Genomic DNA, 11807 nt, shown 5'->3' on the forward strand with positions numbered 1-11807 from the left:
CTCTAATTCAAATGCTTTCGCGTCTGCAGTTTCACAGGTTTCGCTTCGGGGTGGGCTCCTCCTGGCCGGCTTCGGGCGCGGCGGCGCGTGGTGGTTGGTGTCTTTTCTTTTTTTTTTTATGCCGCCGCACCTCGCCAGCGGGTGCCCGCTCGGCTGCGGGGAGTGACGCGCCGTGCGGGGGAGGGGGTTCGGGACCGGGGCGCCGCCCAGTCATACTTCACACACGCTGGGCGGGACGTTCGACATTCATGTATGCAAGTCCGTCGGTTTTGGGTTCAGGCCGCAGCGACCGCCGCTGCGTGGGCCCGCTTCTGTGGACCGGTTTTCCGCGCGGCCGCCCTTCAATGATTATTTTCCCCACTTCTTTTCTCTTCACTTGGTGGTTGCCGGAGCGCGCGCGTCTGCCGTACCTGCACAGGCGAGCGGCGATGTGCCCCCCCTCCTCTCCCCCACCCCCCAGCGGGTACCTTCACCTGCGCCGCCTTGGGTTTCCTTTTCTTCTCACTGTGTCTCCCCTTCCGCAGGTAGCCGGCGAGGTTGTGGGCGGCAGGGGACGCAGCCCGGTTGCAGCGTGCGGGCGTGAGTGGCGTCCCTTTTTTTGTTTCTCTTCTGCCTGCGGAGCGAACATGCAGAACCAGCCTGAAGATCTCGCCGAGCTGCAGCGGCGGTACGCGTTTTTGGCTAACGTCACCTCGTCGAGCCTCGAGCACATTCGCCTCGTCGCCGAAGATGCGTTGAGAGAGCGGCACGAAGCGGGGGAGCTGCCGGCGTGGTCGCGTGGGAACGACGGGGCCCTTCGTGAGCTCCTGGATGCCGTGGAGCGGGCGAAGCGCGATGTGCAACTTGCCAGCGCGTTTTCGGCGACCGCGGCTCCGCCAGTGAAGGGGGCGGGGCCATCGGCGGTGCCTGACATTGCCGACAGCGACAGGGACGAGCGGGCTCGCGCGGAGGAGGTTTCCAGGGCGCATCAGTTGGCCCGCGTTCTGCAGGAGCGGAACACCATCAAAGCGAGTCTCATGAACGTGGAGGGAAACTATGCTTCGCTGCAGCGCAAGTTTAGCGCTGTGTCGGAGGAGCACAGCCGGCTGCTGCAGGCGCTGACGCGTACCGGAGCCGCGGACGCCAGCGCGGGGGACGCAGCTGCGGCGCTGGCCGATCCGCGGAATGCGCCTCTGGAGGTGGTGAAGGAGGCCATGCGACAGCTGTACGATCGCCGGGTGCGGGTGCTGGAGGAGGAGCTGATGTCTGCACGGGAGGAGGTGCGCCGGGTGGGGGCTGAAGGCGGCGAGGGCAGGACGCGTCAGAGGAGGGTTGCCGCCGCGAAGCTGCAGGAAGTGGGGGGATGCGTGGGCTCTGGCAGGACGTCGAGTGCCGGCGGAGAGCGCGAGGACAGCAAGGAGGGGCTGCGGCGGCAGAACACGTTTTTGCGAAATAAGTTGGCGCTGCTGCGGGAGGAGCTTCACGTCAGCCAGCAGGCCGCCACTGGCTCTGCAGAGCAGACGCGTGAGGGCTTGGGTCGCCTGCTCACGACAATCACGGGGCTTCGGCAGGAGGTTGCGGCGAAGGAGCGGCAGCGGGCCGCCGCAGTGCTTGCGCAGGAGGAGGCAACTCAAAAGGCGGAGCAGTTGGCAGCGCGCGTGGCGGCGTTGGACCGTCGCTCGCCCAAAGCGGCGTGTGAGGCGCGGCGTGGCACGGGCTTCGATGGGGCCCCTCCCACACTCGCGGCCGCGCTTGCGGAGAGGGAGGCGGAGTTACGGCAGTTGCAACGGGACGTGAGCGAGCGTGAGGTTCGCGTGGGCCAGCTGACGCGCGTCCTCGCCAAGACCCAGGAGCTCCTGCGGGAGAAGGAGGGGATGCAGGCAACGCTGCAGCTGAAGGCGTCGGAGGCGCAGGGGATGTGGGAGGCCGCGCAGGCGCAGCTGCAGCACACGCGCGTGCAGGAGACGGCGCTGGCGGGACTCGAGCAGGCGGTGCGTCACGCGGTGGCGGAGCTGCGGCGCCTGCACCTCCGCGCGCTGGGCGACGAGGCCCCGGCGGGCGGCAGCGACGGTGGCGCGGAGGCCCACCTCAGCGGCGCGCTGCAGCGGCGTCTCGACGGCATCCTTGAGCGACTGCGGGAGCTGGAGTGGCTGGAGCTGCAGCTGCGCCAGCGAGACGACGCAATCGTTGTCCTGCAGGACGAGAAGGCGGAGCTCGAGGAGCGAAGCCGGCACCTGCAGCAGACACTGTCCAACCTCTCCCCGCTTTTCCACGCCATACCGCAGACCCCGCTGCAGGTGGAGCAGCTGGTGCTGCAGCGCGATGCTTTGCTCGCCGCCTTGCGCCGCTGCGAGGAGCTCGCCGTGGTGCCGAACACGAGGGAGACACTCAGGAGCATTGAACTGCGAGAGATTGAGTTGGCGGCGCGTCAGTCGGTGCGGCGGCGTTCCCCGCAGTGCCGCCCGCAGCTCCAGCAGCGCGCCGCCAACTCTCCCGCCGCTGCCTCGCCCGACGCCGCTCAGGCGGCCGCCCCGCCGGGGCGTGGGAGGTCGGAGGCCCGTTTGTCGTGCCGATCCCCGTCCATCGTTGTTGAGGAGCAGGAGCAGGAGGCGCCGGCGGGGGGCTGACGTGCGCCGCCCCCTGCTCCTCAACTCCTTCGCCGCGGCGGTGGCGGGAGTGCCGCACTGGCGCAGCGAAGCAGCAGAAAAGCGTGGCGGCAATTAAATCCGGCGGCGGCCACGCGCTTTCCATCGCCTCGGCTGGACGGAGACGGCCTGCGCCCCAGCCAGCCGCTGCGGTGTCGGTTGACTCACCCGTGTTGTGTGCCACCGTTGTCTTGCGCTCGTCGCGCGGATGTGACGTGGCCGCCGGTTTTTTACTGTATCATCAGCTTATTAGTATCGACCGCGCAGCGCGGCAAGGAAGGATAAACAAAAGTGTGTGTGGAGGGGGGGGAAAGGAAAAAAAAACGAGGAGGTGGGGCTTCTTTCCCGTCTCCCTGGGCCGTATATGCTTCTTGCGCGTGTGTGCCAGGCGGCATCCACCGTCTGATTTGTTCCTCCGCCCCCGCCTTCCCTGCTCACTGCCTTCTTCCTTCTCTCTTTCTCTTTCATTTTTTCTTTTACGTTTTTTCCCTTATTCTTCTCCCCCCGTGCCCACGCCTAGAGTGTCTTTTTTTTCTTGCTTTTTGTTCCTCTTCACTCCGTTTAATTCACCGTCGCGCCACACCCCTTCCGTCACGCAGCAGCGGCATCGTTTGCTGTGGACTTTCTTCGTCGCTTTTCTTTTTTCCCCTTCGTGCCGGCGGTCTCCCGCTGCACCTCCCGCGCACTTCGCACACCACTCGCCACTCGCGGCGCGCGCAGCGGGTACACTGTGGGGGGCGGGCAGCGGGGCAGCAGCAGCAGCGGCGCGTGCACGAACTGAGAGGGGCAGCGACGAAGGGAGAAGATGGGGAAGCCGCCGTCGTTCGAGGCGCTGGGCGTGCATCCCACGCTAGTGGCCGCGTTGCGGCGAATGGGGGTGCAGCCGACACCGTTCCAGGCGCGCGTGTTGGCCACCACGGCGGGTGACTTCGCAGACGTCATGGTGGACGGGCGGGCGGCAGGCGGGGCGAGCGCTGGCGGCAGCAGCGGCGGGGTTGCCGGCGCGGAGGGCAACGCGAGCTCGCGCGCAGTCACGGCGGAGCGGCACGCGCTCATCACGATCTTCGCCACGCACTGTGTGCTGAGTGCGAAGGACCCCTCGCGCAGCACGGCGGTCGTGGTTGCGAGCAACAAGGACTGCGCTGCCCAGCTGCAGAAGAGCATGAAGGCCTTCGCCTCGCAGTGCCACATCGACTTTCAGATGGTGACGGCCGAGGGGCAGCAGCCGCCGCCGCCGCCGCCGCCGGTGGGGGGCGACAGCGGCGAAAAGGGGCCGTCCGCGGCGGCAGCCTTCGCGTCGAAGGGCGGGCGCGTGTTGATCACCACCCTGCGGGTGCTCCACGCCTGGGGCAGGGAGTTCCTCCGGTCCGTTACGACCCTCGCCGTGGAGGACGTGAGCCGCGCCAACGAACGGCAGCTGGAGGAGGTGCTGCGGCTGCTGACGGCCGCTTCGCCGTCGCCCAGCGCGGCGGGGTCGGGCCACTGCGCGAACAACCTCACGGCGTCGCGGCACACGGCAAACGTCTTCCTCATGTGCCTCGCGCCGCTGACGAAGGTGGGAGTGGGGGTTCGCTACCACCTGAGCCGCAGGAGCCGGCGCTACTACCACCTGCAGGGCCCTTCCGCCGCGGTGGGGCCGACGCTGCCGACGGCCTCCGGCACCCTCCCGCCCTCGTCGACGCAGTTGGTGCACCTCCTCTACCTCGACGAGCGGGATCGCGAAGAGCTTCTTCGCCGTGTGTTGCTGACGTACCAATCGCGTCGTGTGGTGCTGCTCACGCATCATAAGGAGATAAAGCACCTGCACCAGACCATAGCCAAGTGGGGCTTGTATCATACGACGAGCGACGCAAACAACAAGGGGACGGATTACATGTGTTGCATGCTGCGCTCTGACACTGCGGAAAGGCAGGAGTCTTCCTTTATGGGGTTTCTCCGTGAGGCGAAGACCAGCCCCAACAGCGCTGGCAGTGCTAACAGCGGTGACAACAATAGCTCTTTCTCTGCATTGCTGGTCAGCTGGGACGCCTTTACCGCGGTGGATCTCATGGACGTGGATGTCTTTATCCAGTACTACCCACCACAGAAGTCCCTCACAGAGCGGGAGCGGGCGGAGTTTGTTCAGGTGCTGCACACCACAGCGGACCCCGAGAGCAGTCGCCGTGGACGTCGCACGCTGCTCATCACCTTCCTGGCCATCAACGACTTCACCCTCGCCGCCTTCTTCATGCAGCAGTACGGCCAAAGCGGCCCCATCCTTAACCTCGCCGCCAACCACCCGGACTTTCAGCGATGCCTCCTCGACCCCAAGACGGTGTTGCGGATAAAGCAGAAGAAGGAGGGCGGCCGGCGTCAGAAGGACCGCGACGAGGGCGGCCAATACCCCAACGCTAGTGGCGGCGCCAGCGGTGGCGTGGCGGCGAGTGCACCGGTGCCGCTGCCTCGCTCCATGCGGCAGCCGTCTCCCGGGGGCCGCAAGGACAAGGAGCAGATCACAGGCGGCGGGAGCGGCAGGGGCAATGCCGCTGCTGCCGGCTACGGCGTCGGCGGTGTTGTTGCTGACGGCAGGCCGCGCTCTGGCGGAAGGTGGGGCGGCGAAGGCCGACAGCAGCGTGCCGGTGGCGATGACGCGGTGAGCGGCGCCAGTTCTGCCTGCGTGTCGCCTCCGTCGGCGGATGCCCGTTGAGCGGGGCGAGGCGCCTGCGGATGATGCGTGCCGGCTGACGGCGTGGGGGCCACCGGCGGGCAGGCAGGGGCGTGTCCGTGCGTGTGTGGGTGTGTGTGGGAAAGGCAAGTAATGGAAAAACTGGATGGCAGATAAGCGACAAAATCAAAGGAAGTAAAACAGAAAAAAAAAAGGCGATGGGAACACTGCAAAACGAACAAAAACAAACAAACAAAAAAAATGAAAGGAGAAACAGACAAAATAAAAGAAAAAAAACAACAAAAAAAAGGGGAAGAAAAAACGAGAGCAGAAACACAGGAAGGAATGCCGAATCGTTGGCCATGCTGCTTTTCTCTTTTTTTTTTTCTCTCTCTCTGTGTGTGTATATGGGTGTTTCTCTACCGCTCACCGCCTGCCAGCGTTCCGGGGCTCCCCCACGGGGGACTGTTGTCACAGCGGGTTCGTCCGCCGTACACGCGGGCGGGCAGGAAACTCGAAGGCGGCCGCCGGTGGACGATGTGGGCGAGGAGACCAACGAAAACGCGTAGACTGCATAAGTTATGTATGTACCATGTGGTCGGGGGCGGCGCCAGAGTCTGCCGCCTCGCACAGGCACACGCACGCGAAAAGAAAAAAAAACGGCAGGCAACAAACGAGGGCAGTGCGTGAGGGCCCGTGCGCGCGCGTGTGTGGGGCACAGTGCCGAGGCCCGGGGTGCCGAGGGGTGCGGGAGGTCGCGGCTCGGCAGCGCCTTTTTTTTTTTTGATTTATTTATTATTGTTATTATTATTATTTTTTTTTTGTTCGTGGAGGCGAAGTGCGGCGCGGGGGGCCGCAATCCGGACGAGGCCACGTAAAAAAAAAAAAGCGAAAAAAAAAAAGAAGAACCGCGTATTTGAGTGCGGCTGCAAATTTCCGCCCACCCGCCCAGACACGCACGCACACACACAAAAAAAAATGAAAAGAAGAAGAAAAAGAGGGAAAAGCGGCGGTGGTGTGAGGTCGAAGGGGAGTGCGTGAAGGAGGAGGGCCGCCAAAAGCTTAGGAGGGAGACGTGCGGCGAGCGGGGGCGGTAGAGGGCTTGAAGCGGCAATCCAGCCTATTAGAGGGAGAGAGAGGGAGGGAGGGAGAGAGCAAAAACAAACGGACAAAAAAAAGCAAACACCGAAGCGAACCAAGTAGAGAGCCAAAGAAGGGAGTTGCGCGGTATGAGCGCGGCGAGACGCTGTGAGGCTGTCATTGGCGTTGCTATCGCCCCTTTCGTACCGCGTGCGGCTGTCCTCTCTTTTTCTCGCTCCTCGCGCATCTGCATCTTGGTATACGAGGGCAGAGAAAGGAAGAAGAATAATGCAAAGAAAAAAAAATGTCCTCTGGAAAGTGCAGTGGGTGGCGTGCATGCATCATACGCGTGTACGAGTTTCTTCCGTTGTTGTTGTTGTTTTTTGGTTTGCCCTTTTTGTTTTGTTTGTGTGCTCACGCATGCGCGCGCCTGCTGCGTGCAAGGGCGTCCCTGCGGGGAGGGGCGGGGGGATGGCGGTGGCATCTCTTTGCTTTTTTCCCCTCTGCCTGCTTACTGCCAACAGCCCCCGCTGCCGCACGGTTCCACCTCCCCTACCCCTTTCTTTTTTTTTCGCGTTTTTTTTTTCTTCGCCGCGCCTTCGCCTTGACAGGCCTGTGGTTCTTTCTGCCAATTTTTCTTCTTGTTTTGACCTTCTTGTTTTGCCTGCGGCAATCCACGCGTGTGCGTGTGCCCTCCGAGCGGGGGTCGTGGTGATTGTGGCGGCGTGTGTGGGGGATTTGGGCGAACTACTCTCCCGCGCACGCCCGCACTTACGCATGCGCCCGTACGCTGTTTGTTTCTGCTGCGGCCGCCTGCCGTTTTTTCCTTTTTTTTTTGTCTTGGCGCCGTCACCCTCTCGCCGTTGACTCCCCTTTGGCGCCGTGGCGTCCGAGGGGGGGCGGGGGCGGGAGCCTGCGCACGCCGCGTGTCTCTCGCTCCCTCTCCCTGTGCCTCGGGGAAAATGCGGGGGAGGGCACGACGGAGGGGGGGGCGCCGCACCGGCGCAAGTGAAGAACAGGGGAAGCGAACAAACAAACAAACAAGCAAACAAAAAGCAAACGAAAAAAAGAAAAAAAAAGAAAATTAAAATATCTCAAGAGTTGAAAAAAAGAGACGTTGGGTAGCGTGCCTGTGCGCCAGGTTGACGGCCATGGGGACGCGGCACACTGCCCCCGCCTCCTTGCACTCCTTCCAATTTACTTTCCCTCTCTCCCTGTGTGTGTGGGTGTGTGTGAATGTGTCCTTTTGGTTTTATGGCTTATGCTTAAACGTCTGCATGTGGGTGTATATATACATATATATGTGCGTGTGTGTATATGTGCATATGCGTTTATCTATGTATCTATATCATTCTCTCTCTTGATATATATATATATACATATATATACACACACATTGTACATATGCATATATGTCTCCCCGCGCAGGTACATCAGGATCAGTCCAGCCGACCCCGCTCTGTGTTCTCTCTTTCCAGCGGTGCAGTTACCATGGATGCTGCCTTTGTCGCCACAGTTCCTGCGGGGGAAAGTATGAAAAAAACCAACGGAAAAGGGGACGTTTTTGTTTCTCCCCCTTCTTTTTGTTTTTGTTTTTCTCTTACTTTCTGTCTGTGTGTCTTGTTTTTGGGCGCCCCCTTCCTTCCAGATTCCTCCGCCTTTGTTATTCTGCGGCTGCGTGGAGGGCTGCAGGATCTCTTTGCCTGCCGCTTCCACCCCTCCCCCCCACGGGTCTTGGGAGAGGACGGGGCGAGGGAGGGAAAACACGCGGTTTTCGCATGTTCGCTCTCCTCCGACTTCTTTGTTTTCTTCTGACGCGCCCGCCGCCGCTCCTTCAGGGGGCGGCCGGGGGAGGGAGCGGAGAGGGAAACAACGCCCTCAAAAAGGACGGCGGCGGCGGAGGTGTAACGCACGGCTGCAGCGGAGAGCACCGTGGCGGGCACTGTTTTTTTTGTTTGTGTGTGCGGGGCGGTGGCGGGTTGTGGGTGGGGGGAGGCGGAGGTAAATGCCGCGAACCCGCCTCCACGGCGCACGCGGCTCTCCCTCCCCAGCCTCTCCCCTTACGCCCCCCCCGTCCCCGTCCCTCCCGCGCCTTCTGTATCTCGCTAAGTATAAAATAAGTAAGGCGCACGTGTGTGCGCGTAGCATGTGCGTGTAGCATGTGCGTGTAGCATGTATGGGTGTAGGGGGAGTGCGTCTGCTGCTGCCGCCGCCTCCCGCCGCCTCCCACCCCGCCCCGCCCGGTCATCATCCATTACCAACGGTTGATATCGTTCATCATCTTTTTTTTTGTGCGGACTCCTATCACTGACGTTGATGTTTTTTCCCCCCCCCCTCGTCGTGTTTTCTTGCGTAATGTATACTGTTATTTTCTTGGCTTTGGTTCTACGGCTGAGGGCGCGTGACGCGCGCAGCGGCGGGGCGGGGGAAAATGCACGGAACTGCGACAGGCACACGGCACCCGCCCAAAGTCACTGCGTGCGTGGCGCTTCACCGCCCACGAGAAAAGATCGAAAACAAAAAATGGGATGGGGGAAAAAAAAGAAAGACCGAAAAGAAAAGGAGAATTAAAAGAAACAACAACAACAACAACGAAAGAAAGAAGGAACGCCCCAACCCCCAGGAATCAGAGGAAGCCCAAGCGATGGAAGGGCCCGCCGCTGCGGGAGGGGAGGGGAGGGCGGGCGGGAGGGCGGTGTCGGTTGGTTGGTTGATATATTTGATTGTTTCCTCCTTTTGGCGGGGACTTTGCCTCGGCACCGCCCAAGTGCGCTGTGCGCGGGGGCGCAAAGTCGCCGTCTGCTGCCCGCGTCTGCGTCGCTCTTCTCGTTGCGTCTGTGTTGGGGGGTGGATCTGTTCTTCTCGTCGTCTTTGGCGGCGCCCATGTATAACCAGTAGAACACGGACGTTTGCAAGCGCCAGCAGTAGCAGCAGCAGCCAAGCCACACACACACATACACACACTCGTGTGAATTGCAGTGAACAGCAGGGCCCCACGCATCCCAATGGGCGCCCACTCCGCCACCACCGACCCGCAGGCGGCGCTCCTGCAGCGGGTGGAGGAGGGGCTGAAGGCCTTCAACGAGGCAAACAAAAACTACATTGCGGCGGTGCGAAAGGTCGACAGCGCCCTCGAGGAAATGGCGGTGGCCTTCCGTCAGCTGTCCTACGGCGAGATGCCGCCGGACCTCCGCGGCGCAGTGGACACCTTCGGCTCGACCGTGGCTCTCCACCGCGGCGCCGCCGCAGCGACGGGGAAGGGCCGCAACAGCCTCAGCGACAGGCTGGACGGAAAGGAGTACGCCATGGTGCAGTACGTCGACGACTTCGTGAGGAACGTGGACAGCCTCGGAGACAGCCTCAAGTCGCTGACGAAGCTGACGCGGGTGAAGCACGAGGAGCAAGAGAAGGTGGATAAAAAGTACAACGAGGCCCGCGCCAAGACAGAGAAGATCGCCGCAGCGGACGTGAAGAAAAACCGCAACTCCGCTGAAAACCCCGACTACGTGAAACACGTTAGCAAGCGTGACACCCTCCGGAAAGAGCTAACGAAGAAGGAAGAGGAGTTGACGAAGGTCTGCCGCGAACTGCAGGAGCGCCGCGTAGAGGCCATAGGAAAGGCACTGAGCGCAATGGGCGAGCTCTCCTCGCGGTACTGGTCGGGGGTGGCGCAGGTGATGCGAAGCGCCGAGGCCGCACAAATCCATGGTGTTTAGAGGAAGAATGACGCCTGTCACTTTCTGCCAGGCATAGGAGTTTAACCGGCAGGCTGCACAGTGAGAGGATTGCCTGGCGGACGCGTGCGATCGTTTGGGGGTGGTTGGGGGATACAGTGGGCAGAGGGTAGGGGAACGATGGAATAAAATAAATATATATATATATATATACCGTATGCATTTACACATCTCTATATGCGTACTTGTTTGTATTTCTCTGTGTCTGTGTGCACCTGTGCGTGCGTGCCGGTACGTATTGAGGCAGAAACCGAGGGAAGAAGGCGTGCTGTGTTGTAGTGACGTCGCTTTGTCGCTTGTGCCCATCTGCTCACCTTATTACTTCCCGCATTCATGCACGGTTTCCCCCCACCCCCAATTGTAGCTCAGAGCACGGCGGACGAGGTGCAGACGGGAGCAAGCAAGTAGGAAAAGCAGCAGCGGCGGCGGCTTCACATAAAGTGCTTCCGTCACCAGTGCGGTGTGTGTGTGCGTGTGTGTGCACCCGTGAGGCCTAGAGAGGCATCTGCGCACACTACCAGGCGTCCCGGAACGCGCCAATACACGCGGTCAGATGCCAAAATCCAAGGAGGCCCCCAAGGAGCTTGCCGAGGTGAAGAGGAACCTCGAGCAAGTTGAGCGGTCACAGAAGGCGCTCAGTGATATTGAGGGCAATCTGAAGAAGTATCTGGGGGCCACAATGAAGATGATGGGGTGCCTTGACAGCACCGGAAAATGCATTCAGGACGCGACGGCGGCGATGACAGTACACTTGGAGGAGCGCCGGCAAAGTGCCTTTTGCCGTGAGCAATGCATGCCCGTGGACACCCTGCACCAGGTGGCAAGGCTGCTGGCGTCGGCGATACGCGACCTGCAGGACGGCAGCGCGCTCGCCATGTACAAGGAGACCCTGCACAAGCACATTTTTAGCCATATGGGCCGACTGCGGAAGTCGGCGAAGGAGTCCTTAGGGGCGGGGCGGGCGGCGCTTTCGCTCCTGAAGAAGCAGCAGGACAAAGACGCCGTCGTCGCGCGGAAGGAGAAGAAGTACGCCAAAATGAATAAGAGCCTCACTGAGAGCAAGCGATACGAGAAACAAGTGAAAGACCGCGACAAGGCCCGGAGTGCGGCGGAGGCGCAGGTGAGGAAGTTTAATAATTTGTACAGCTCCCACATGGAGAGTGTGGAGGCGCTCGAGGGCGATTTCATGGACAGCTTCATCGACGCCAACGCCCTGCTGCTGCAGCAGGCAAGCGGAGCCTTCATCACCGTTGGGGAGGACGCGCTGCGCGCGTACCCGCAGCTGGCGGCGGTGCTGGTGCGTACCTCCGGCCGTGCAGCGCCGCGCGCGGTGAACGGCGGATCGCCCCCGACGAGGAGCTCGCGGCTGAAGATGGAGGAGGACAGTGCGGGCGCGTGGGCGAACGGCGACGCCGCAGAGAGGCCGAATCTGGAGACGGAGCCGTTGGCTGAGGACCCCGCGCCGGGTAACCAGTACCTCCTCAACTACGCCGAGGCCGAGTCGAGAGCCTCGACGGTCAACGATGCCCATGAGCAGCCTCTGACAAATCACAAGCCCCCCGAGGCGCGGGAGGCCCCGCATGCACCCGACCACTTCGACGCTGCGGTCAGCGACGCCCATGAGCAGCCCTTCACACAACTCCAGCCCTCTGCACCACATGAGGCCCTGCATGCACCCGACCACTTCGACGCTGCGGTCAACGACGCCCATGAGCAGCCTCTGGC

The 11807-nt window shown here is 61.8% G+C and overlaps 4 protein-coding genes across 4 annotated transcripts, besides 18 other annotated features; all 4 read left to right on the forward strand.

The window, feature by feature from the left end:
• Positions 1-626: 626 nt before the first annotated feature.
• Positions 627-2606, forward strand: Tco025E_07473 (uncharacterized protein; the record flags this gene model as incomplete). The annotated part of the gene is made up of 1 exon (XM_029374338.1): positions 627-2606. The coding sequence occupies one exon, from the start codon at positions 627-629 to the stop codon at positions 2604-2606; it is 1980 nt and encodes a 659-aa protein (XP_029225560.1).
• An 823-nt stretch (positions 2607-3429) lies between these two features.
• Tco025E_07474 (uncharacterized protein) lies at positions 3430-5310 on the forward strand (the record flags this gene model as incomplete). The annotated part of the gene is made up of 1 exon (XM_029374339.1): positions 3430-5310. The coding sequence occupies one exon, from the start codon at positions 3430-3432 to the stop codon at positions 5308-5310; it is 1881 nt and encodes a 626-aa protein (XP_029225561.1).
• A 71-nt stretch (positions 5311-5381) lies between these two features.
• Positions 5382-5408: a microsatellite.
• A 92-nt stretch (positions 5409-5500) lies between these two features.
• Positions 5501-5576: a sequence feature (A-rich).
• Positions 5577-6041: 465 nt separating this feature from the next.
• Positions 6042-6094: a microsatellite.
• Positions 6095-6144: 50 nt separating this feature from the next.
• Positions 6145-6176: a sequence feature (A-rich).
• A 217-nt stretch (positions 6177-6393) lies between these two features.
• Positions 6394-6423: a sequence feature (GA-rich).
• A 291-nt stretch (positions 6424-6714) lies between these two features.
• Positions 6715-6755: a microsatellite.
• Positions 6756-7375: 620 nt separating this feature from the next.
• Positions 7376-7440: a microsatellite.
• A 123-nt stretch (positions 7441-7563) lies between these two features.
• Positions 7564-7590: a microsatellite.
• Positions 7591-7634: 44 nt separating this feature from the next.
• Positions 7635-7762: a microsatellite.
• A 146-nt stretch (positions 7763-7908) lies between these two features.
• Positions 7909-7977: a microsatellite.
• A 504-nt stretch (positions 7978-8481) lies between these two features.
• Positions 8482-8534: a microsatellite.
• Positions 8535-8547: 13 nt separating this feature from the next.
• Positions 8548-8589: a microsatellite.
• A 294-nt stretch (positions 8590-8883) lies between these two features.
• Positions 8884-8956: a sequence feature (A-rich).
• Positions 8957-9012: 56 nt separating this feature from the next.
• Positions 9013-9041: a microsatellite.
• Positions 9042-9267: 226 nt separating this feature from the next.
• Positions 9268-9286: a microsatellite.
• Positions 9287-9291: 5 nt separating this feature from the next.
• Positions 9292-9312: a microsatellite.
• A 41-nt stretch (positions 9313-9353) lies between these two features.
• Tco025E_07475 (uncharacterized protein) lies at positions 9354-10064 on the forward strand (the record flags this gene model as incomplete). Its single annotated transcript, XM_029374340.1, has 1 exon — positions 9354-10064. One exon carries the CDS (start codon positions 9354-9356, stop codon positions 10062-10064), a length of 711 nt encoding a protein of 236 aa, XP_029225562.1.
• A 148-nt stretch (positions 10065-10212) lies between these two features.
• Positions 10213-10235: a microsatellite.
• Positions 10236-10542: 307 nt separating this feature from the next.
• Positions 10543-10563: a microsatellite.
• Positions 10564-10635: 72 nt separating this feature from the next.
• Positions 10636-11805, forward strand: Tco025E_07476 (uncharacterized protein; the record flags this gene model as incomplete). Its single annotated transcript, XM_029374341.1, has 1 exon — positions 10636-11805. A coding segment is annotated over one exon (1170 nt), but the record flags the coding sequence as incomplete, so codon positions are not given.
• Positions 11806-11807: the final 2 nt, after the last annotated feature.

The sequence above is a fragment of the Trypanosoma conorhini genome (genome assembly GCF_003719485.1).
Source record: "Trypanosoma conorhini strain 025E chromosome Unknown Tco_14.4_contig_00579, whole genome shotgun sequence".
In the NCBI taxonomy this organism is placed as follows: domain Eukaryota; phylum Euglenozoa; class Kinetoplastea; order Trypanosomatida; family Trypanosomatidae; genus Trypanosoma; species Trypanosoma conorhini.